The sequence below is a fragment of the Vulpes lagopus genome, chromosome 3 (genome assembly GCF_018345385.1).
Source record: "Vulpes lagopus strain Blue_001 chromosome 3, ASM1834538v1, whole genome shotgun sequence".
NCBI classification, from domain to species: Eukaryota; Metazoa; Chordata; class Mammalia; order Carnivora; family Canidae; genus Vulpes; species Vulpes lagopus.
The window spans coordinates 98,007,655-98,032,840 of NC_054826.1; the positions used below are offsets into that span (position 1 = coordinate 98,007,655).

Genomic DNA, 25,186 nt, shown 5'->3' on the forward strand with positions numbered 1-25,186 from the left:
GGAGAAGGGCAAACAGTGTATGGTCTCATTCATTTGGGGAATATAAAAAATAGTGAAAGGGAATAAAGGGGAAAGGAGAAAAAAATGAATGGGAAATATCAGAGAGGGAGACAGATCATGAAAAACTCCTAACTCTGGGAAATGAACTAGGGGTGATGGAAGGGGTGGTAGGCAGGGGGTGGGGGTGACTGGGTGACGGGCACTGAGGTGGGCACTTGACGGGATGAGCACTGGGTGTTATTCTATATGTTGGCAAATTGAACACCAATAAAAAATAAACTTGTAAGAAAAAAAAGAATATGTGGCCTATGTATACAATGGAATATTACTCAGCCATTAGAAACAACAAATATCCACCATTTGCTTCGACGTGGATGGAACTGGAGGGTATTATGCTGAGTAAAGTAAGTCAATCGGAGAAAGACAAACATTATATGGTCTTATTCATTTGGGGAATATAAAAAATAGTGAAAGGGAATTAAAGGGAAAAGAGAGAAAATGAGCGAAAATATCAGTGAGGGTAACAGAACATGAGAGACACCTAACTCTGGGAAACGAACAAGGGGTAGTGGAAAGGGAGGTGGGGGAGGGGTTGGGGTGACTAGGTGACAGGCACTGAGCGGGGCACTTGATGGGAAGAGCACTGGGTGTTATGCTATGTGTTAGCAAATTGAATTTCAATTTTAAAAAAATGCCTAATGGCCTCCTTGTTTAATTAATTTAACAGCATGAAGGACAAAACCTCAATCTGAAATTTCCTAAGGATAGTTTTCACCTTGAGCATTAGTATGACAAGGACTTGCCAACTCCACCATCAGCAAAGGTAGGAATACAGCTCAGCAACCTGATAAAGCTGGCTTTACTGAGTGTTGACTACCACCCAGAGGCAGCAATTTCCTCTGCAGGATCATGGAAAGCAGGGGAAAGGTCTTAAGACAATGGAGCTGGATCACTTGCTTTTTGATCTGCTACATTGAATCTTTTGAGTCAGATGTCATGATTCTATTAGCAAATGATCTTCTACAATCCAATCCTACACAATCTAGTTATCAATCCTACTGTTCCCTGAGCTTGCTAAAGTAGAAAGTACTTCAATGTAGAAGTATGATCAGAGCCCAGGTGGGATTTACCAGAGAGATATTTGGGTCACATTTGGAGTGGGGGAGGGGTGCTCCCTTGGCAGCACATATACTAAAATTGGAGTGGGGGAGTGCAGGGAAGTTAGCGAACAAGTGAGGACACTGGAATATTATGGGTCTTAGGTTTAACAGCTCCTGATGTTCTAACATCACTGGCTGTGGGCTGGAGTGAGGTTCTTTGAGGTTTGTTAGGGCCTCATGTTAGGAGAGCTTCCCAATGTACATCCATGGTCACTGAGTGGTACATAAACTCTAGCACACACTAGGAGTGTCAACCACATGCCTTCTGGGTGCCTAAGTCCCAGCATATCAGCTAAATCTAAAAAACAAAACAAAAGACACCAATAAATAGACTTTCTTAAAACCAGTCCCCAACATCTAACAACCCTTCTGTCATTTCATATTCAACAATTCTAATGAGTCAGGTATTTTTTTTAAGATTCTAATTATTTATTTTTTTAATAAATTTATTTTTTATTGGTGTTCAATTTACCAACATACAGAATAACACCCAGTGCTCATCCCGTCAAGTGCCCCCCTCAGTGCCCATCACCCATTCACCCCCATCCCCCGCCTTCCTCCCCTTCCACCACCCCTAGTTCGTTTCCCAGAGTTAGGAGTCTTTATGTGCTGTCTCCCTTTCTGATATTTCCCACACATTTCTTCTCCCTTCCCTTATATTCCCTTTCACTATTATTTATATTCCCCAAATGAATGAGAACATACAGTTTGCCCTTCTCCTATTGACTTACTTCACTCAGCATAATACCCTCCAGTTCCATCCACGTTGAAGCAAATGGTGGGTATTTATCGTTTCTAATGGCTGAGTAATATTCCATTGTATACATAAAGCACATCTTCTTTATCCATTCTAATTATTTATTTACTTGAGAGAGTGAGAGAGTGCACAATAGGTGGGGAGAGGCAGAGGGAGGTCTTGATCCTAGAGTCCTGGGATCATGACCCACGCTGAAGGCAGACACTCAAACAAGGAAGCCACTCAGGTGCCCCTCATCTTCCACAATTCTAAAATTAGACTCGCTTTTCCCTTTTAACTCATTGCTGCTCAAACCAGATTTCATTTATTTGACCATCAGTTTTGCCCTGTTGTAGAGCACAAGTAAATTACAAATCGTGAAATAGCAATGGGCTAAAACCAGGTTTGGGAGAAATGGTTCAATTTGAGGCAGAGGTAAAATGTAGCTGAAACCATTCGTAGAGGCCACAAAACCTTAAGCAAATGACCAGTGTAAAGGCTGAGTGGAAAGTATCCTGTTAGTACACCTATACAAAACCAAGCCCAGGGATGAAATCACTGAAAATTTGAATTTCCTTTATGGAAACTGCAACACCAAAGATCTTCCTTCAGTCACTGCATGAAGAAGCCTTGGACAACAGTGTGCACAGTGAAAAAGAGCATGGGAATGAATCTGCAGCTATTGTGCAAAATGAGGTATGACTAATTCAGTGCATCTCATTAGCTAAATGCTGCATCACCCTCTTGCCCCCACCTCAGGGCCATTATCATTGGACAAGGACTTGCTACCCTTTTCCTTCCACATTCATAACTAATAAATCCTGTTGTTATTGTTTTTATTTTAAATTTTTATAATAAAATAACTTCAACCTTACAGAAAAGTTGCAAAAACAATAGTGCAAATTACCCATATATCCTTTGCCCAGATTCACTTATCATTAACATTTTTACCTTGTTTCTTCTCTTCCCTCCTCCTCTGACCTGCCTCCATTTCACCTCTGTGTATTTGTGTATATATGTGTAGACACACACACACACACACACACACAAATGGTCCTTTATCCTTAAATACTTCTATTTCCTAAGAACAGAGATATTTTCTTACGTAACAAGTTATCAACACTAGTATATTTAACATCAATACGATAATTTTATCTCATCTAGATCCATATTCCAATTGTGAAAACTGACCCAATAATGGTTTAAAGCTGCACACTACATCGCATGGATGTGCCATAGTTTTTCAATCACCTATCCTGGATATTTATGCAGCTTCAAATATTTTTGTGGTAAGAATGCTGTAACGAGGGATCCCTGAGTGGCTCAGCGGTTTAGCATCTGCCTTCGCCCCAGGACGTGATCCTGGAGTCCCAGGATTGAATACCATGTCAGGCTCCCTGAATGGTGCCTGCTTCTCCCTCTGTGTCTCTGCCCCTATGTCTCTCATGAATAAATAAAACCTTTAAAAAGGGGGGGGGGGCAGCCTGGATGGCTCAGCAATTTAGCACCGCCTTCAGCCTAGGGCCAGGGTGTGATCCTGGAGACCTGGGATGGATTCCCACATAGGGCTCCCTGCATGGAGCCTACTTCTCCCCCTGCCTGTGTCTCTGCCTGTGTGTGTCTCTCATGAATAAATAAATAAAATCTTTAAAAAATAAAAATAAAAGAATGCTGTAATGAATAATGAATGTTGTACATAAGTATTTTCATATTGTTAGAGGTCTCTTTAAATTCACCCATAATTTTGTTAGATATTGCTAAATTCTCCTCCACATGAGGTTGTACTATTTTGCATGCCATTAACAACACAAAAATTCTGTTTCCTCACAAACTCATCAACAGCATGTACTGTCAAGTTTTGGAATTTTGGCCAATTGAATGGAAATCTCTCATGTAGTTTCAATTGGAATATTTTGAGTGAAGGTCAACATCTTCAAATATGGTTAATAGCCACTTTTGGTGTGTGTGTGTGTGTGTGTGAATTCCAGTTTGTCCATTTTTCAATGGGATTGTTTGCTTGGTTTTTTGGGGGTTTTTTTGTTTGTTTGTTTTTAAAGTTCTTCATATATTAGAAATATTAGAACTTTGTGTTATTTATGTTGCAATTACTTTCTTCCAAACTGACATTTATCTTTGCTATTGTTTTTGCCATACAGAAGTTCTTAAAATTTTTATGTAGAAATGAATCAAATTGGGCAGCCCGGGTGGCTCAGTGGTTTAGCGATGCCTTCAGCCCAGGGCGTGATCCTGGAATCCCAGAATCAAGTCCCACGTCAGGCTCCCTGCATGGAGCCTGCCTCTCCCTCTGCCTGTGTCTCTGCCTCTCTCTCTCTCATGAATAAATAAAATCTTTTAAAAAAATAATCATTTCTTTTATTGCATCTGGATTTTGAGTCCTAGATTGAAAGTCTTTCCCTGAACATGAATTTTAGAGGAATTCACATCCACATTGTCTTCTGGTACTTGGGTAGTTTCATTTTTCACAGATTCCTGATTGATTCATTTGGGGTTTATTCTTTTTTTTTTTTTTTAAGATTGTATTTATTTATTTATTCATTCATGAGAGAGAGAGAGAGAGAGAGAGAGAGAGGCAGAGACAGAAGCAGAATCCATACAGGGAGCATGACGTGGGACTCGATCCCGGGGTCTCCAGGATCATGCTCCAGGCTGAAGGCGGCGCTAAACTACTGAGCCACCTGGGCTGCCCTGGAGTTTATTCTTAAATACGATGTGAGAAATGGATCTATTTTTATTTTTCTCCAAATAGCTGTCCAACTATCCCAATCAATTTTTTAAAAAAAGATTGATCTCTGCCCAGTGATTTGAGATTCCATCTTTACTACATACTAGATCACTATAGAAAGCCAGGGCTATTTCTCAACTTTCTGTGCTAACTCACTGGTCTATTTATGCGGGAGTCCCACACTGTTTTAATTGCTGGGGTTTTTCCCATCACTTATTTACCAGTACTTCCATTAGCGCCTCAGTCCAGGCAGCAGGAATACTTCAAAATAAAGGCTGGGCCTCATGAAGATACTGGCTCTAAATGATCAACTACTTAACATCATTCTACTTCTTCTGTTCATACAACATGCTGAGCAGGAGTCAGTGACATTTCTAGATGATATAGATCTAGTTTTTCTCAACTGTTTCACAGAAAGAAAACGCAGGTGGCAACTGGGTGGCTCAGTTAAGCATCTGCCTTCAGCTCAGGGCATGATCTCAGGCTCCCTGCACAGCAAGTAGTCTGCTTGTCTTTTTCCCTCGCCCCTGCTCATGCTCTCTCTTGCTATCTCCCTCTCTCAAATAAATAAAATCTTTTTAAAAAATCGAGTAAGCACAAATAGCTCCGGAGGTGGGTGTCAAGAAGGCATAAATGGACTTGTATTACCTCTTTTTCCCAAACTATCTATAGGTTAATCTACTACCTTCTCCAGAGACTGCAGTTTTTACTAAGGAAGGAAAAACATATGAGGTGAGCTCCAAGGCTTGCTTGCTGTCATTCTCTGCTCTCTGGCCACTCAGATGATGGAGCTATGACTAGAGCATGTGACAACGACGGCAGCCTTTATACTGGAGCTTATCGGCACTTCCAGAAAACTAAAATTGCTTCTCCCAAGTCCCTCTGTTTGTCAAGACACAACTCTTATATAAGTTACCCAATCCTTTCCAGCCTCACTCTCTTAGCAGCTTAAATTCCCAGTGACAAACACAAGAAAGAACATTGCTTGCCCTCCCTATCGTAACAAACTTTTTGCTTTTTTTATTGAAACATGTCAATAATGGGGACAGGTTGGACACGATACATCTCTCTAGAAGTTTGGTCTTCAGAAACTGACATAATAAAGGTAGAAAAAAGTAAGACAGGAACGCAAAACTGTATGAAGCCCCAGTGAATTTATTTGGCTTGTCGAATTTCTAAGAGAATTCAATGGGACTGCAATTGGGTGGCACAATAGCTAGAGATGACTGCCATTATCAGGAAGGCCACTAGGGGCAATGCGATGTCATTGTTTCTTCCTCAGCCTCCCTGATGAGCCTTCTAGCTGCTGAAAAAAGGGCTTCGGATGAAATCTTGCCATTTACATCAACCACGTGGATGGAACTGGAGGGCATTATGCTGAGTTAAATAAGTCAATCAGAGAAGGACAATTATCATATGGTTTCACTGATCAAAGGGAAACAAATGGGATCAAAGGGAAAAGGAGGGGAAAATAACATGAAATTCAAAGATAAGAAATTCTACAGAATCTAGTTGTTTCAATGACTTTCAAGAAAAAAAAGAATAGGAACTATAGACTATAAGACTTAGAAAACAAAGCAACCAATTTGCAGTTTATGGATCTTATTTGGACCATAACTCAAATAAGCTTTTAAAGGGGCACCTGGGTGGCTCAGTCGGTTGTCTGTCTTCAGTTCAGGTCATAATCCTGGGATCCTTGGATTGAGCACCAGCTTTTCCCTCTCCCTCTGCTTCTCCCCTCAGCTTATGCTCCCTGTCTCAAATAAATAATTTTTTTTAAAAAAAGCTTTTAAAAAGCACATGGTTAAGAAAACATTAATTACAAATTAAGGAACTGTTCGTTTTTATTGGTATGATAATAATATTGTGAGTTTTCTTTTTCAAAGAGTTCTTACCTTTCAGAGGTACACACAAATATTTATAGATAATATTTGGAAATTGCTTCAAAATACTTCGGTAGGGGTGGAAGACAGGGAAGAGAGGGTAGAAATAAAACAAGATTAGCTATGAGTTTATGATGGGTAAGGCCAAGCAATGAATACATAGGGAGTCATTATATATGTTTGAAATTTTCTATTATATAAAAAATCTAAATAGAAAAAAAAATGTTACTAAAATTCTATGAGAAAAAATTTTGTTTTGAGGCTTTTTTGAGGCATTATCCATAAACTTTGGTATCAAAGCAGATAGGGGAATCCAAGAGAAAAAGCTAGCAAGCCCCGGCTCCTACAAAAGCTTCTCTGAAGAGATTTCAATTGGCTAAAACCCCACAGTCCTATTTGGCTAAGGATATGATCAAAGAGAATCTACAATTTAATTCAGGTAAACAGAAAGACCATTGATAAGCAACTCCCAGCCTATACCCAAACACTCCTTGCCTAGTTTTGGAAATGAACCTCCTAGAGAAGGCCAAACTCAGGCCACATCAGTCCCGGGTCCTACAGACCAGAAGCCAGAGACTTAGGAAAAGCCTACCCCTGGGTTTGGCTGCAAGGTGGCTGTAAGCTTGGCCAAGGTTGTCTGGGAAGTGGGGGGGGGGGGGGGGGGGGGGGGAGCTGATTTTGCATCTGGATCTCAACATTGCTAAGCAGCAGCCACCTAGTGTTTCAGACAGTGGATAACATCCCAGATACACTTAGGCCCTGGCTACTGCAGGCTCGTGGGGACAGCTAAGAGACCAGGAAATCATCTGCTAATTCAAAATTAAATATCATGGCTATCTACCACGGCCATCTAAGAAACATGGAATAAAACAATATGTTTCAAAGTAGACTGAGTAATGCAACTCTCTGTTGCAATTATTATTTGATAAATATTGTTATTTGATAAATAATGTTGAAATCATTATTTATCTTATGTACAATGAAAAATGTAGAGAAAAAAAACAGTAAAAGAATCTAATATTAAAAGGCACCATAAGGGGCACCTGGATGGCTCAGTCAGACATCTGCCTTCAGCTCAGGTCATTATTCCGGGGTTCTGGGATCAGCCAGCATTGGGCTCCCCTCGCTTAGCAGGAAGTCGGCTTCTCCCTCTCCCTCTGCCCTCTTCCCCCCACTCGTGCTCTCAATGTCTCAAATAAATTTTAAAAACCTTTAATAAAAATAAAAGGCACCACAAGTCAAATCACATCTTAGAATTATAGTACTGTCAACCAAAGATAGAGTAACTCACTCAGCAGCCAGCATTCAATGGCACAGCACTACAACGACTCTGCAGTGTGGTCCATGCTCATTCCACAGAATTTTAAGCAAACTATTCCAGAATTTTAAACAGAAAGGAAACCCTTTAGTGATGGTAAAATAAAGGGTAAACAGGTTACAAATACTGTATCTTCTCATTATTACGTATTTTTAAATGCCTACACACATCTTTATCTTTCCTGAATTAGCACTCATGCAAAACTCATCATTCCCAGTTGGAGACCAAAAGCCTCTCAGACAAGGATCCAGATGTATCAACAGAGACTATTCAGTAACAAGAAGTAGGTGGTAAAATGCATTTCAAGGCAAGAAACTGACACAGGACCAAGGACAAAGGCTCAGGTCCCAGGGCCAGAGTGTTTATGGGAGTATCCACAGGTTCCACTCTACGTGGTTCTAAAGATCCAATATATTCACTAAAATATAAGTTCTACAAGGTCAGGGATCTTTTCCCCCTATTTTATTCACTGATATATGGCAAGCAACTAGCCAAGTTCCTGTGCGGCCTCAATAAATATGTGTGGAATGAATAAAGTAAGAATAGAAAATAAAAGCATCTAAATATGCTGTAAAGTGTCATCAAATATCAGGTATTAATACTAGTTCATCTTTCAGATTCATTTAATTAGATCTTTATACAGAACTGAGTGTTTTTAAAAATACTTTCATGTTTATTCAGTGATCAATAGCAAAATATTAATTTCCTAATGGATGGGTAAATAGCTGTTACAGTACAAGGAATAATGGGGAAACTTTACAGATAAGGGTACAATGTTAGAGACAGAAAAAGGTTACAAAGAAAGTAAAATAAACAAAGCTGACTGACAGATCCCAACTGGGGAGGGAAAGATCCAGCACCTGAGCAGCAGAGCAAAACGAGTGACCACCAGAAGACTATCCTCTCACACAGCTCTTACCGCAAACATAACTTAGAATGCCTGGGGTTATTAATGGTTCTGTGTGTTTCCACTGCTATAAATCACAAGCTCTGGGAGACCCAGGTCTCTTATGTCTCATTCACCATGTTCCCAGTATCAGGCACAAAGTAATTGTTCAATAAATATTTGTTAAATGGAAAAGGAAGGTAGAATCTGAACTAATGATCTTGCAGGTAGATACAGCCCTCATAAAAATGAGGTTTAAGTTGCCACCGTGGGACAAAATTTTGCCTTTACTATCAGACTTGCTCGAGAGGCAGATATGAACATCCCACCAAAGGATGTTCTGAAATTCAGGATATCATTTCCCCAAAAGATGGCAGGAAAAACTGTTCGCACCACTTGGATAAGAGACATGAGGAACTGCGCTCTGGAAACTCAAAATATATCAGGCCTTGCCCTGCCTCTGTTTGACAACAAATGGAAAGAAAATGGGTCAAAATGCCTTTCTGCACCCCATCACTCTTCAATGCCCACCTCAAAGCCCTTCCAGTGACTAAAGACCAATGCATCCTCCCAATAGGTCTCCCTCCAGCTGATGGTCCTGATAGGTCCTGCACCTTCCATTCACAAAAAAGGATGGCATTTCAGCAGGGCATCTTTACTGTGCCAGGGTCTCTTGGCGATGCTGGGTTTTCTGGTGCCGATTGAGGATGGACCTCTGGTTGAAGCTCCTCCCACAGGCAGGACAGTGGTAGGGCTTCTCGCCAGTATGGATCCTCTGGTGTCTGACCAGTCGCTCCCCTTTACTGAACCGCTTCCCACACACCTGGCACCCATATGGCTTCTCGCCTGTGTGGGCTCGCCGGTGCACTGCCAGGTTTGCATTCCTGCTGAAGCTCTTGCCACACTCACAGGTGTAGGGCTTTTCCCCCGTGTGAGTTCTCCGATGCACCTGCAGATGCTGCCTCCGACTGAAGCTTTTCCAGCAGTCACCACACTTGTAGGGCTTCTCCCCAGTGTGACTCCTCTGGTGGACCTCAAGATGGTGCCTCTGACTGAAGGTTTTCCAGCACTCACTGCACACATAGGGTCTCTTTCCCAGGTGTGTTCTCTGGTGCTTCATGAGGTACTCTCTCAAGGTGAATCCCTTCCCACACTCGACACACCCATAGGATTTCTCTTCTTCGTGGGTTCGCTGGTGTCTGACAAGATTTGAACTCCGACTGAAACCTTTTCCACACTCAGGGCACTGAAAAGGCTTCCAGAAGGAGCTGTGGGTCTTGAGGTCATCAGGCAGGGGTACGACACCATGCTGAGGAGGCGGTGGCCCTGGTATGTTTCCCACAGAGCTACTGGGCTCCTGCTCACAGGTTCTTCCAAGTTCAGGACTCTGAAGCGTGGCTTCCCCAAACCTCTCTGACGTCACCCGAGCAAGTGCCCCCTTGAGGTCTACCTGCTGGGTTTTAGCCTCCTTTTCCTTGCTCCCAATGCCTACAGGACAAAGGAGATACAAGCTAATTCTACAGAAGCTATGAAAATAAATTTGTTAGAACTTGGCTCCTAAGGGCATCCTCTAACAATTCCTTCTCTTTCCCTTTGACCAAAAACCTCAATATAGTTTCCTTTCATTGACTCTAAAACCAGACTTTGCTCTACTTCCTTCCATCTCTGTGACTATTTATGTCCCCCACCCCCCAAATTCATAAGCTGAAGTCCTATGCCCCAATGTGATGCTATCACAAGACAGGGTGTTCGAGAAGTAATAAGGTACAGTCAAGAGGGTGAAGCACCCCCCAATGGAATTAGTGTCCTTATAACAAAACGAAGAGAAACCACAGCACTTTGCACAGAGGTCATGTGAGCATGATACCTCATGATGGGATTATAACCCTTGTAAAGAGGCAGAGACACAAGATGGATCCCTCAATTGTCTGCCATGTGAAGACACAATGAGGTGGCACCTGGCTGCAAGCCAGAAGATGGCTATCTCCAGACACTGTATCTGCAGGAACCTTGATATGAACTTCCCAGCCTCTAAAACTCTGAGAAATAAATGTCTGTTGTTTAAGCTACCCAGTCCAAAATATTCTACTGTAGCAGCCCAAGCTAAAACAATCTCCACGCCTTTTTACAGAATAGGCTAACTTGAACTGTTATTTCCCTCTAAATCTAACTCAATGCTTACCTTGAAGAAATATGCCCTGCTTATTCTCTTACCTCGGTGTCTTCAATACATGTATACTGAATTAGGACTTTGTTTATCCTGCACTTATTTATACACAACCCTGTTGAAAATGCTACTTTACATTCATCAAGGCGTTTTGCCTTCCCTAGAGATTATAGGCCTATTCCAACAATGATGAACTACTTGGAACTCTCCATATCCTCCACACTCCTGCTCAGCATGTGGTCCCTGCTCACTCTGCAGCTCCTACCTAACCAAGTTTTATTAATCTGGGTCTCCTGGGAGCCTGGCACAGGCTTACTGACTACTGGATGAATGAAGAAACCCAGTCTAGCACTGACTTCTACCAGATTGAAATGCCCATGAATGCTACTAAACTGCCTCAGCCCTTCCTCTGATCCCTCTTTCACTCTCTCTAAATTAACAGAACAATTGTTACAAAAGAATAGGAAGAGCTTTGCGCAGTGGCAGTATCGCAGCCAATGAAGTTTATCCGAGGCGTGATTATTGCTAATTGAAACAAAAGAATAGGAGGAAGGGGAGGTGAAAAGAAGGGGAAGTAAAAAAAAAAAAAAAAAAAAAGGGAAGGCTCTAGGGAGCAAAGTAGCCAAGACAGAAGAAAAGAGAGTGACGGGGGCACCTGGCTGCTTTAGTCAATAGAGCATGCAACTCTTGATTTCAGCGTTGTGAGTTCAAGCCCCACTTTGGGTATAGAGATCACTTTAAAATAAAACTTTAGGGATCCCTGGGTGGCACAGCAGTTTAGCGCCTGCCTTTGGCCCGGGGCGCGATCCTGGAGACCCGGGATCGAATCCCAAATCGGGCTCCCGGTGCATGGAGCCTGCTTCTCCCTCTGCCTATGTCTCTGCCTCTCTCTCTCTCACTGTGTGCCTATCATAAATAAATTTTAAAAAATTTAAAAAAATAAAAAATAAAAAAATAAAACTTTAAAGTAGAGAGAGAAGACAAGTAGCACTCAGGGTCAGAAAAGGTTCTTTCAGGTGAGGCTGTCAAAAACACAAAAAGAAAAACATCTCATGCCTCCTGATCCAAACAAATTTGAAGGACATAGCTCTCACCTCTAATGGATTCTTTTGTAAACTTCCCAGGAAAGTAAAAGTGCACAAAGCTTAACTTTAACGTTCAAAGAATTTTCATAATGAACACAACCATGTAAATAGCATCCAGCTCAATAAACATTACCAGCATCCAGAAAGCCCTCTCCCATGCCCTCCAGTGACTATATCCTGCCCCCCAGGCAAACATGCTATCCAAACTTGTATCATCATGTATCATCTATGTTCTTTTTCATTGGTGTATGGTATTATACTGTAAGACCATATTATAATCTATTTACTAACTTGGCTGATATTTATTTGGTAAATTTCCAGTTTTGGTAGTTTCCAGTTTTGGAACTACCAGTTCCAGCTGGTAGTTTCCAGTTTTGAGATATTACATAGTAAAACTGAAACTACACACAATGCACAAACCTTACCTGGGCCCTAAGGAGATATAAGTATGTGCCAGGTATTACATATTATGAAATTCTGGTTTCCCAGGCCCAATCCTACATAGCTGTCAATGCAGGAGTCACAGGTACATAAGAATAAATCCCAGGATAATCTGAAGGTTGAGATGACCAGTAAACAGTTGCATGGGAAACAGACCATGGCCCACCCAGACTCAGCATAAACACCGGGCTGAGTTGTTAAGCAACAATAAGAGGAGGACAAGCATATGGCCAAAGTCTCTAGAACAGTCGGAATGGCCAGGGGCACGTAAAACCCTCTGGAAATAGGAGGGCAGAATCCTTGAAGCACACAGCAGCATCACTAGCAGAATTTTGTCCCTGAGGGGGATCAAGGTGCTGAAATGCCAGTACCACCATCTGGGGCACACTGCATGAACTCCCACACTGCACAGTTATGTCCAAGGGTTTCCACACCCTCTACCATTATAGAAATTTTACAGCTCTTTGTAACATATGTTGAACTGGGTACTCCTCAGTCACAGAGTAGGTGCTCCAGGAATCCTAATGACTGACCTGTCTCATCACAATCAGAACAACTACCTTGTGTTTTCTTGCCCCCTTGTTCACTCCTTTACTGGCAGGAAAGCACATGGCCAGCCTCTTAAACCTGGGTCCACACTCTCTCTTTGGACCTGTTTACTCATCTTCTTGTGTCAGTAGCACCAAGTTCTGAAATCTGGGGCAAAGGCAAAAACCCTGACCTGGAGATTTCAAAACTCCTGTTTCTTACCTTTGGAATGGAAGCAGTCTTACCTGGAGCTGAGACTCCACAGTCCTGGGGTTCTACATATTCCCCAAAGCAATCTATCTGGGCTGGGGTCACATGCCTCCACTCCTCCTCGGGGAAGGCTAGGGCCATATCTTTAAATGACCCTAACCCCTGAAACAACAAGAGATTGCTATAGATAGAGAAATAATCCCAGAGTAAAGAGTCTAAAAGAAGGAGAGAACACAGGAAAACACTAGGAAAGAAGAGAGCAAAAAGATGGAAGAAACCAAGTTGCTACTGGTCTTGGGAGCAGAAGGGTCTACCTCTTGACAGTTAATGTCAGGGAAGTAATGGACTCATCTGAGCCACTGTATTTCTGAGTCTCTGCTGCAATCACCGAGTTTGTACCCTAACAACCACAGCACCCAATTCCCATTTTTCAATTGCCTCTATTCAATCCTCAAGTTTGATCAAGCTTCAGAGGTGCTATTTATCCCCTCTTCTAAAATGATTTTTCTTTTCTTTTTTTTAAAACTGATTTTTCAAATCAAACTCCAATAAAAAATAATAATAATAATAATAATAAAAACCTGATTTTTCCCTCAGAGCTAAGTAAATATTTGGGAAGGCTTTGTCTTAAGAACAATGCTGTGTTAAAATAAATTCAGTGTCATCGTGACACCTTAAAGAACTATGATAGCAGAAGGGGAGGGTCTGGCAAAATTAAAACAGGCTATCATCTTTTGTCTCCTTCCTAGGAAAACAGGAATAAGAAATGACATAAGCATAAACCTTGCCCAAACACTGTTTTAGCTAGACCACACTTGATTCATGTTTTTTTCTGCCAAATGACAGCTTTCCTTCTACAGGAACTCTTCACTATAAAACTCACTGTCCTCTTCAGAAAGGTGCCACAGTGGAAATCCCCCAGGTCCCTGGTAATGCTCAGCACCCAGTGGACATGGCAAGAGTGCCCCACTGTGCTCATTACTCCTATCTATGGCAGGCAAGTGCAAACAAGAAGTGCAAACATGGCCAAAACTCCTCGTATAGCCAGGGTAGGGGCCAGAGGAACCACTCTGCTCAGTGCTCCAGGGAATCCCCAACCCTGAGACAGCTACATTCTTGCTGACAAGGGAGGAAGGGTTCAGAGGAAGAGTAGTAGAAGAAGTATCCATAAAGGCTACCCACAAAGGGTTACTGAGCAACCATGACAGCCTAGATTGAGCCTATGGGGTTTCTATCAATGTCTTTCTCCTCACAATTAAAAGAGTAATCCTGAGTCAATCCAAAAAAAAGTCACAGAGTAATAAAAACAAGTGAATTGAGCCTTATGCCTGGACCCTAAGGCATAAATAAGACTCAACTCAAGTTAACAAATGAGGATGATAAAGTAGAGAAAACAAAGCTGTCATATCCATCAGAACAAGAAAAGTAGAATAATTCAACTTGTGGATGGTGCTTTGTTGTGCAGAGATACTTTGAGGAAACTGAACCTCATTCCTCTTTCAAAGTAACATACCCAGAAGGTCAGAGATACAAGCTCACCTGGGGTCCAGCTGTAAGGAACCCAGCTGCCATCTCTTGGTCTCTGCTGTTCACTGGAGGGAGGCCCGGACCAGCCTGAAGAACTGGCAGAGCTAAGCAAAGGGAAAAAGACCATGAGAAAGATTAGCTCTGTCTTGCAGTTAGCTTGTTCAAAGGTGTCCACTGCCTGATACACAGAACACTAGGAACCTTAAGGAGCCTCAAAATACATTTAGGGGTTTGAGTACAGCCTACCCTGTTCTCAAATGGGAAGATGGTCCCAATCCAATATGCCCTGTCCCTTGAAATACAGCCGTGCTCCCTGGTCACACTCTGGGAATAACCCCCTCTGAAATTCAGTAACACAATAATTTCATATATTACTTTTAGGGATATATGGAACTTTTAGGGATATATGTAGTTTGCCTACTTAAAAAATATTCCTACATGTTAACTGCATATTTCCAGGAAGTTTCTAGAAAGGGATGTGAAGGAAATGAGAAGAGAATGGTAAGAGAGCATAATCCTAGATATCCCCTGCAGAAATCAGAGTCAAGATAGAAAACAATTTCTCACTTCATCTGTTTCCGACTGAAGTCAAGGAAGTAACCAGGAAAACTGTAATTGCAGCTCACAGGTCACTTAATTTATCAATTGCAAGGCTTGTAAAGAACAGGGTCACAAAGCAGTTTTCTGTGTCCTTAATTCTTTATGGTTTGCATCTTACCCTGCTCCTGGAAGGCTTGTGTCCCAGCTCCAGGGTCCTGACTGAGTTGCTCCTCGGTGCCTTGGTCTAGGCCTTGAACTCCTTCTCCATGGGTCATCCCCCACTCAGGCTTGACCTCCACCGGCCCCAGGTGAACACCTGGTTCCCAAGGGCCTCTGCCAAGTGCTGTCTCCTGCTGCTCTCCCTGCACGTGGCATGGAACCTAAGGACAGTCCCCAACACCAATTAGAATGAACCCCTGTGAGGGAGCTGAATTAAAACCTAACAAGAGAACCAACGGCGCCTGCGTAGCTCAGTTGTTAAGTATCTGCCTACAGGGGATCCCTGGGTGGCACAGCGGTTTGGCGCCTGCCTTTGGCCCAGGGCGCGATCCTGGAGACCCAGGATCGAATCCCACATCAGGCTCCCAGTGCATGGAGCCTGCTTCTCCCTCCGCCTGTGTCTCTGCCTCTCTCTCTCTCTCTCTGTGACTATCATAAAAAAAAAAAAAAAAAAAGTATCTGCCTATAGCTCAGGTCATGATTCCAGGGTCCTGGGATGGAGCCCCGCACCACACTCCCTGCTCAGTAGAGAGTATGCTTCTGCCTCTCCCTCTGCCTGCTGCTCCCTCTGCTTGTACTCTGTCAAATAAATAAAAATTTTTAAAAAGAGAGAGAAAGAGAAAGAACTAAGAAAAGAACCCTTCCAGCCACAAGGGAGAGGAAGAAAGCTGGTTAGGCTCTTCCCCAGGACATCAGTGAGAAGGTGAAAAAGAGGCCAACCTCGCTTTATCAGGTTCTGAGCAACTATTATGCGCCCATACCCTTTTGCAAGGGTCCCTTCCACCAGCCTCAATACTGACCAAATTCTACCATGAAAAATATCACAGACAGGCTAAATATTGTGTGGCTGAGAATTTTAGCCCAAAACACTTCCTACTAGAAAAAAAATCCCCCAATTATAAATGCTGACAGTAAAAAATACAAAGCCTCAATTCTGCAGTGAATTAGCTAATTAGAAAAACTTGCTCTAAAAATAGCAAGGAAAATCAGGACAACTCACACTGAGACACACTCACAATAACAGGTCTTTCTTGGTCTACTTTTAAGCTCCTAAATTGGGAGTTAATAAATAAATAAATAGATAGATAGATAGATAGATAGATAAATAAATAAATAAAAAACAGGGATCCCTGGGTGGCTCAGTGGTTTAGCGTCTGCCTTTGGCCTGGGGCGCGATCCTGGAGTCCCCAGATCGAGTCCCACGTCGGGCTCCCGGCATGGAGCCTGCTTCTCCCTCTGCCTGTGTCTCTGCCCCTCTCCCTCTCTCTCTCTCTCTCTATCATAAATAAATAAATAAATAAATAAATAAATAAATAAATAAAATCAAAAAAATAAATAAATAAATGTCTATCATGAATAAATAAATAAAATCTTTAAAATATATTTTTTAAAAAAATCCTAGGATTGTAGAGGAAGTCAGAAGTGACTGCAGTAGGAAAAGGAAGGATAAAGTGAAGAAAGATGGTTACTTGCAAGCAAAACAGTTAACATTAAGTCCTGCTTTCTTCTTTCCCAGCCAACAATCAGATAACTATACCGAAGAGTCACAGACGCATGGTCAAGTCCCAAGGAAGCATCTGAGATACAGTTGCCTGGTGTCACCAGAACAGGGATCCCTGGGTGGTTCAGTGGTTTAGCGTCTGCCTTTGGCCTGGGGCGCGATCCTGGAGTCCCCAGATATGAGCCATTTGAGCCGACACCCCAGATATGGAAACAGCACTGTTCAGGCAATGTTTCTTAATAAGAATATTCACCCAAGTGGAATTCCCTGCATTCCAAAATGCATCTCTGCCCAAAGAAAAACGAGTCTATGGGGGACCTTAAACTGGTCATAATTGCCTTTTTTAGGACTGAGGATCACAAGGGAAATATGACCTCTGTCCTGATGACCAAAAAGGAAGCTAAAGGCTCTTCTACAGGCCCTGCTTCTTCCCTGAGAATGGCTTTTCTTGCTGAAAACTCCACTGTCTTCCAGAAAGTACATCAAGGAGTCTGGGAACAGAGAAAGGAGACTGTACACCTCATCTACTCCCATGGCTTCCTCAAACCTTTCAACTCGTTAAATCTCCCCTTCTCACACCAATGAAACAAGACCCAGATGCCCCCTTCTCACCCACCGCCTTGGCCTCCAATGTTCTCTCTGTGAAGTCCTCCACCATGGCCACAAGAGCCTTGCCACTCTCCAGGCCGTGCTCCCGAATCCAGGCATAGAACTCCCGTGGCAGGATGGTTAGGAACTGCTCCAGCACCAGCAGCTCCAAGATCTGCTCCTTGGTGTGCAGCTCAGGCCTCAGCCACTGGCGACAGAGTTCCTGGAGTTCCCTGAGGGCTTCCTGGGGACCAGCTGCCTCCTGGTAGCGGAACTGTCGAAACCTCAGTCGAAAAGTTTCAGGACTAGGGTCCTCCCTTCCCCTGCCCCATGGCAACTCTTTCTCCAGCTTTACCACAGGAACACCCATCTGCTGCTGACGGTCTTCTGCCATCCCTGGACGCTCCTTAAGCATCTTCACACCCCTCCCAGAAGACTGAGGGTCTGTTGAGAAGACCAAACAATAAAGACAGCATAAATGAGTCAAAGGGAAAGTCAATCCATCCCAGTTCTGTGTCTACATCAATGGATATTCTGCTGGAGGACATGACAATTACTTTCAAAAGACTCAACGTATATTCTGCAAATCATGTCGATTCACTTTAGTAAGTATATGCTAACCACCTAGTATGTGCAGAAAAATTATGGGTTTACTTTATACCCACAAACACACAGGATCTCATTAGGAAGATAAAACTAAAATCAGAGAATATAAAACACATTATAATTAGATCAGTCACCTAGGCCTACTCTTCCAAAAGTATAATACACTTTAAGTACACATATGTCAGACCTGCAAAAACTAGAAATATAATACAGAACAAGACAAATAAGGCACTTGCACTTTGAAACTCATATACTAGGTGCAGTAGACAAAAATAATTAATTAATTAAAATTATAAATAGAGTTAAATTCTAGAAAGGAAATATGCAGGGTGCTCTGTTAATGGAGGATGAACTTGAAGAAGGATTTTCTAAAAAGATGACATGTAGTCTGAGACCGAAAGGATAAAAATGAGTCAGTCATTCAAGATTTTTTTCCAGACACAAGGATTGAGGCCAGAAATTACTGTGTATATCTGAGAACAAGCCAAAGTACAGTATGGCTTTTACAGAGTTAAATGAGGGACACAGCTGCACAATAGGTGGCAGAGGCAGGCAGCACCAGATTATCCAGACACTGGGACACACTAAAATTATGGCTTAATCTTTTTTTTTTTTAAGATTTTATTTATTTATTCATGCGAGACACAGAGAGAGAGAGAGAGAGAGAGAGAGGGAGAGAGGCAGAGACCCAGGAGAGGGAGAAGCAGGCTCCATGCAGGGAGCCCGACATGGGACTCGATGTTGGGTCTCCAGGATCACACCCTGGGCTGCAGGCAGCGCTAAACCGCTGCGCCACCGGGGCTGCCTGGTTTAATCTCATTTAGTGGGGAGTTGTTTTACAAAGGTCATTTTGCCTGTTATGTGTCCAAAGAGAATAGGTTACAGGGGCAAGAAGGGAAGCAGCACTTACAGTGGTCCAAGCAGGAGAGGCTCAGGATGGTGGCAAAGATGCAGAGTCAAGATATATTTTGGAGATAAAACCAACAGACTTGCCAGTGGCTTGGATGTGACCCTGTGCTCAGCTTAGAGGAAACAACAGAGTAACAAATAATCATTATAATTGATCAAAAGATTTTTAACTTGCGGGGGAGCTGGGTGGCTCCATCAGTTAAGCACCAACTCTTGATTTCACCTCAAGTCATGACCTCAGGGTCCTGGGGTTGAACTCTGCACCCTGTTCCGCACTCACCAGGGAGTCTGCCTCAGGATTCTCTCTCCCTCTGCCCCTTCCCTTCCTGTGCACACTCTCTTGCTGTCTCAAAAAAAATTTTTTTAATTTTTAAAGATTTTTAACTTGTATAGGTTTTACCAGTTAGAAAACCTGTGAACACACTCTCGCTTAAGACTTAATAACCATTCTGGGGATCCCTGGGTGGCGCAGCGCCTTGGCGCCTGCCTTTGGCCCAGGGCGCGATCCTGGAGACCCAGGATCGAGTCCCACGTCAGGCTCCCGGTGCATGGAGCCTGCTTCTCCCTCTGCCTGTGTCTCTGCCTCTCTCTCTCTCTCTGTGTGACTATCATAAATAAATAAAAATTTAAAAAAAAAGACTTAATAACCATTCTGTATAGGGAATATTACTCCTCCTACTTTTCTTCTTCTTTTTTTTAAGATTTTCTGTATTTATTCGTGAGAGACAAAGAGGCAGAGACATAGGCAGAGGGAGAAGCAGGATCCATGCAGGAAGCCAGATGTGGGACTCAATCCCCAGACTCTGGGATCATGCCGAGTGAAAGGCAGATGTTCAACCGCTGAGCCACCCAGGCGTCCCTCCTCCTACTTTTCAAATGAAGAAACTGAAGATACCAGAGGTTAGATGGCTGGCCAAGGTTCACCTCCCAAAGGATAGGGCACAGAAAAGCCACCCGGGGGGGAAGCCAAAATGAGAGAAACGTTAATGTCGGTTCGAGTACTCATGAACAAGAAGAGGCTTATACTAGACTGGAGGATGAGTACTATTTAATTTCATGATGGGCTCAAGTTGGAGTGGGGGGGTACCCAAGCTGGGAAGACAGACCTAGGAGTCCAAAGCGGGGAAGAGGCCCGGTTTTTAGAGGAGGGAAAGATCACTCTTAACACCACAGAGTTAAAGCAACTGGCAGGAGGTACTTTAAAAGCTTCTACTTAATATTCTCTCAGGTGTTTGTGTTCTTATACATCCTTCTTAAACCTATTTTATATTTTCAGTCAACTCGTTTTCTCTACTGCATCAATTGAGCTCTTTCCTGACTTTTCAGCTACTGTATTTATTCACTCCTCTGTTGAATTTATCGCATCACAGCGCAAATGTTTACCAAATGTGTCTCCGACTACCAGATTCCCTGAGGGCGAGAAAGGTCCTCCTCATTCATCTTTCTTCCCTGGCACTTCGCGAAGAGAAGGCTTAAAGAGAAGCCGGGGCAGCCCAGGTGGCTCGGCGGTTTAGCGCCGCCTTCAGTCCAGGGCGTGATCCTGGAGACCCAGGATCGAGTCCCACGTCGGGCTCCCTGCAAGGAGCCTGCTTCTCCCTCTGCCTCTGTCTCTCTGTTTCTCATAATAAATAAATAAAATCTTTAAAAGAGAGAGAGAGAGAGAAGCCATTCTTTACGTAAGCATCCCACGTCTCGCTCTAAAATGACTACTTTCAATTTTCTGAGAGATCCGCGGTTGGCTCCGGGACCCGAGTTCGTGGCCACCCGCGGCGCTGAGGTAATCCGGGCCAGACCAGACCAACCTCGCCCCCACCTGAGCCCCCGCGTCCCGCCCCGCCAGGCCTCCGAGCCGCGAGAGGCAGCTCCGGGGAGACGCGCCGCCCCCTGCGTCAGCCCCGCCGCCGCCACCGCGGCCCGCAGCTGCCCCGAAGCCCGGCCGAGCCGCCCCGTCCGCCTCTGCCCCACCGCCCAAGTCGCCCCCAACCCGCCTCTCACCGCGGTCCCTCAGCCTCGCCAGCCCGGCCCAAACCCTCACCGGACCGGAAGTGGGCCACGGACGCTGTCAGACAGGTGCGTAAGGAAAGAGCCCCTTCCGCTTCCTCTCTAGGACTCTCGGAGGCCGGTGCGTCTCTATGATCACTGGGCTACTGGCGCCGTCCCGGAGCTCAGGCGCGAGTCCACAGACCCGGTTCTTGGGGAGTCTCGCGATCGTCAGGCCCTTGGGCACTTCAGTGCCTTTGCATCTGCTTTCCCACCGTGAGAAGGACGCTGCAGACATACTACCAGACACGAAGCCTCCCTCCAGGAACTTTAGAGTCCAAGGGGTGTACACGTGCTTACTCCGCGCTTCTTGTACGTTGTGTGAGGCGCCAGAGCCGAGAGTGACGGAGGGAAGCACCGAATACTGTCGGCTCGCATATGAGGGACCTCCACCCGAGTAGTTGGGAGAAGGGAGTCAGGGAAGGCTCCTCAGCTTAGATTTGAAGGATGGACCAAAAAGTGAGGTGAGTGTCCCCAGCAAAGGTGGAGGGATTGACGGCATTGCGACACCACCCTGGCCACTGGAGCAGACGATTAAACAAGGCATTTCGGATGATAATCTAAAGGCAATGGGAAGCCATAGAAAGGTTTAAAAGCGAGAAGGGACAAATTTTGGAAAGAAGCTGCTGAGAACTCTTTGAGAAAGACTGAGCAAGGAGGGAGAGGGGTGGAGACATGAGACGACTGTCGGTAAACGAGCCTTAGAAAGGCAGTCCAGGAGTGAGGATGAGACAGACCTGGGGCGGTCGGTGAGACCTGAGATTGCAAGGAGCGATAGGAAACTTATGGGGTAGTGAAACTACCAAGGTTTGAGGATCGATTGGATCTGGAGAATGAGAGAAAAGATGGAATAATTTAGTAAATGTCAAAGGCCATATCAATAAGAATGGACATTTAAAAAGCAGACAACTGATTGGTCATCTGGAAAGAGACAATGCCCTGTCCATACCTTATACTGCATCCAGAACCAAGTCCAGCTGGGCTCACAGGATCTTAGATTCTTTTATGTTACAAATTACGTGATCAATCCACCTTGGAAATAGTGTCAGATAGCCTCAGTCCATTAACATACACTCACACCTGAGGGGTATGAAACAACCTTGTCATCCAAGGCCAAATGAAAATGCCTGATTGGTTCAGTCTGTCTGGGAAAACTGAGCTATTCATAGTGCTATCAAAAAAAAACTTTCTTCAAGGGTTCCTGGTGGCTCAGTCAGTTAAGCTTTGGGGAGGGGAAGGTGCTCCTCTGAATTGGGAAGAAAAGAATCAAAGATGCATGATCAAAGGTTGGGGCTCAGCAAACTTTTTCTATGAAAGGCCAGAAAGTAACTATCCCAGGTTTTGCTGGACATATTTTCACATATTCTTCATTTTTACCATCATTTTTACAGGATTAAAACCCTGTTTAGCTCACAGCTAGCACAGGATTTGACAGAAGGGCTGTAGTTTGCTGAAGTCAGTGGTTTTAAAATGATTCTACAGGGCAGCTCGGGTACCTCAGTGGTTTAGCACTGCCTTCAGCCCAGGGCCTGATCCTGGACACCTGGGATCGAGTCTCACATCGGGCTCCCTCCATGGAGCCTGCTTCTTCCCTCTGCCTGTGTCTCTGCCTCTCTCTCTTTGTGTGTCTCTCATGAATAAATAAAATCTTAAAAATAAATAAATAAAATAAAATTATTCTACAGAGGTGTATAAGGAGTTCAATCTTGGCCTCTTTCTCCAGTGATGTTACCTGCTGAGAACACATGGGGCAATGATGGGCTCAAATAATGGAGTACAAGCCAAAATATCTATTGTGAAGAATGATGTAAGAAAAAAAAAATTAAGGTTGAATGGAAAGATTGGAAAGCAACACTGAACACCCAAGTGAGATTGAAAACAAAACAACTGGGTTGCCTGGGTGGCTCAATCAGTTAAGCATCTGCCTTTGGCTCAGATCATTATCTCAGGACCTGGGATGGAGCCCCACATCAGGCTACCTGCTCAGCGGGGAGTCTGCTTCTTCCTCTCCCTTTGCCCCCTACCCCTGCTGTACTCTCTCTCTCTAATAAATAAATCTCTTTTAAAAAAATAAATGATAGAATCAATCCACACAATTGTTTGTACAATCTGGGGCAAATCTGCTTAAGGCAAACAGGTGGATTAACCTAATGTCAGGATTTGACATATAAGAGAATGCCAAGGCAGAAGGAATGAGGACTCAAGGAGTGGGAGGAGTTTGTATTGAGTGACTATGAGTCCAAGCCAGCAGAGAGGAGGGCTGGAAACCAACAAGAACAAGGAGAAGCTGAGGAATCAGAGGTTGAGAGAGGCCATGAAGCAGGTTTCAGGAACTTTTCCAGAAATGTTATAGGCAAACTAAGCATAAAATGCATATCCTGTTTGCTTTCCATAAATAGAATCATGCTATATTCTGTTCTGCACTTTGCTTTTTTTTAAAAAATATTTTATTTATTTATTTATTTGAGAGAGACAGAGCATAAGCAGGGGGAGTGGCAGAGGGAAAGGGAGAGGCAAGTTCCCTGCTGAGCAGGGAGCCCAATCCAGGGCTCGATGCAGGGCTCAATCCCAGGACCCCAGGATCATGACCTGCACTGAAGGCAGACACTTAATACACTGAGCCACCAAGGTACTCCCCTTTTCCAAATGTCTTGCAAATATTTTCCTATTTGTCTTTTTTTTTTTTTTTTAAGATTTATTGACTTATTTTAGAGAGAGAGAATCCTCAAGCAGACTCCACATTGAGCACAGAGTCCGAGCGGGGCTCCATCCCAGGACCCTGAGATCATGACCTCAGCTGAAACCAAGAAGCAGACACTTAACCAACTACACCACTCAGGCACCTCTCATTTGTCTTTCTTAATGAACTTCATGCATAGCAAAAGATTGTATGTTTTATGTATTCAAATTCATTCACCCTTTTTTAAAAAAAGATTTATTTGAGAGAGAGAAAGAGCATATTCAGATAAGCAGGGGATGGTGTGGGAGGGGAAAGGGCAGAGGGAGAAGCAGACTCCCTGGTGAGCAGGGAGCAGGACACAGACCTCCATCCCAGGACCCTGATAACATGACTTAAGCAGAAGGCAGATGCCTAACCAACTGAGCCCTTCATTCATTCTTTTTAGAAAAATCTCTGTGCCTTCCATATTCCCAGTGGCTATCAAGTTTTCCTTAACACCATTTGTTGGTGGCTCTATTTTTTCCTGTATAAAGGTGCCTCTGTGTTTGGACTCCTGTAATCTATCTGGATCCTATGTTAGAACTTGCCAAATTGTTTTATACTGCTTGTTTGTATTTGAAAGAGCTTTTCTACATCACTGTCCCTTCTTTCCCATGATTTAAAGAGAAGATTTTTGGAGAAAAATTAAAAACAGTAGTCTGAAAACTACAAAGCATATCAGACAAATTCCAACCTCATGCTCCTAGCCCCGAAAGATCAGAATATAGCCAAAAGATTGCTGGGGAAATGGCATTGTCAAAAAGAAGACAGATTTCAGGGATGCTAAATAAAGGAGGGCAGTTTTTCCTAGCAAGGAACAGGGTACCAAATGAGTGGAGATCATTCTAAGGGCCTGAGAGAAAAGAAGGGGAAAAGGGAGAAAGGAAGGGAGAAAGAGACAGAGGGGCAGAGGGAGAGAAGAAGAAAATTACCTAACAAAAGAAAATTATCTCTCTGGTTCTTTGATAAGAAAAGTGGATAGAATTGTATCTGGTATATCTATATTTTACTTATATTACTCTTACTTAACCTTTAAGGTTTAATATAAGTTTTCGAATAGGTAAAACATTTACATGATCTGAGAGTCAAAATCATATAAAAGGTTAACCACAAGAATTATTGCTCCTACCTCTGCTCGTTCCTCCCAGCCCATTCCCTAATCTACCCTCATCTCCAAAGACATATTATTGTATGGGCTTCAAGTATTTATTTGCAAATACTAATATTTGTATATTTTTCCCTATCTTCCCCTCTTTGTTTCTTACATAAAAGGGACTATTAAAAAAAAAGAAAAAAAAAAGGGACTATACCAGACACCTTGTTTTTTATCATGTAGTGTGTCCTAGAAAATTTTCCATGTCAGTATATATAGACATCTTT

The 25,186-nt window shown here is 43.3% G+C and overlaps 1 protein-coding gene and 1 pseudogene across 4 annotated transcripts; one reads left to right on the forward strand and one right to left on the reverse strand.

Annotated features, from left to right (window-relative positions):
* Window positions 1-3,497: 3,497 nt before the first annotated feature.
* ZSCAN25 (zinc finger and SCAN domain containing 25) lies at window positions 3,498-21,525 on the reverse strand. 4 transcript variants are annotated; one of them, XM_041748425.1, is made up of 7 exons: window positions 21,043-21,524; window positions 19,049-19,160; window positions 17,561-17,976; window positions 15,403-15,604; window positions 14,697-14,788; window positions 13,193-13,319; window positions 3,499-10,214 (listed from the first exon to the last, which is right to left on the reverse strand). In XM_041748425.1, the coding sequence occupies exons 3-7, from the start codon at window positions 17,945-17,947 to the stop codon at window positions 9,382-9,384; spliced, it is 1,641 nt and encodes a 546-aa protein (XP_041604359.1). In that variant the 5' UTR covers window positions 17,948-17,976; window positions 19,049-19,160; window positions 21,043-21,524; the 3' UTR covers window positions 3,499-9,381. The 4 variants fall into 4 exon arrangements, with proteins under 4 accessions (XP_041604362.1, XP_041604359.1, XP_041604360.1 ...); XM_041748426.1 differs by lacking the exon at window positions 21,043-21,524 and adding an exon at window positions 20,431-21,008; XM_041748427.1 differs by lacking the exon at window positions 19,049-19,160 and having other exon boundaries at window positions 21,043-21,525.
* Window positions 11,362-11,441, forward strand: LOC121488400 (annotated as a pseudogene).
* Window positions 21,526-25,186: the final 3,661 nt, after the last annotated feature.

Coding starts and splice junctions, on each gene's coding strand:
- ZSCAN25 (XM_041748427.1), bottom strand. CDS start 17,947: ATGCTTAAGGAGCGTCCAGGGATGGCAGAAGACCGTCAGCAGCAGATG. Junction 15,605..17,560: donor GAACATTGGAGGCCAAGGCG/GTGGGTGAGAAG, acceptor GACTGTCCTTAG/GTTCCATGCCACGTGCAGGG. Junction 14,789..15,402: donor ACAAGCCTTCCAGGAGCAGG/GTAAGATGCAAA, acceptor CCCTTTGCTTAG/CTCTGCCAGTTCTTCAGGCT.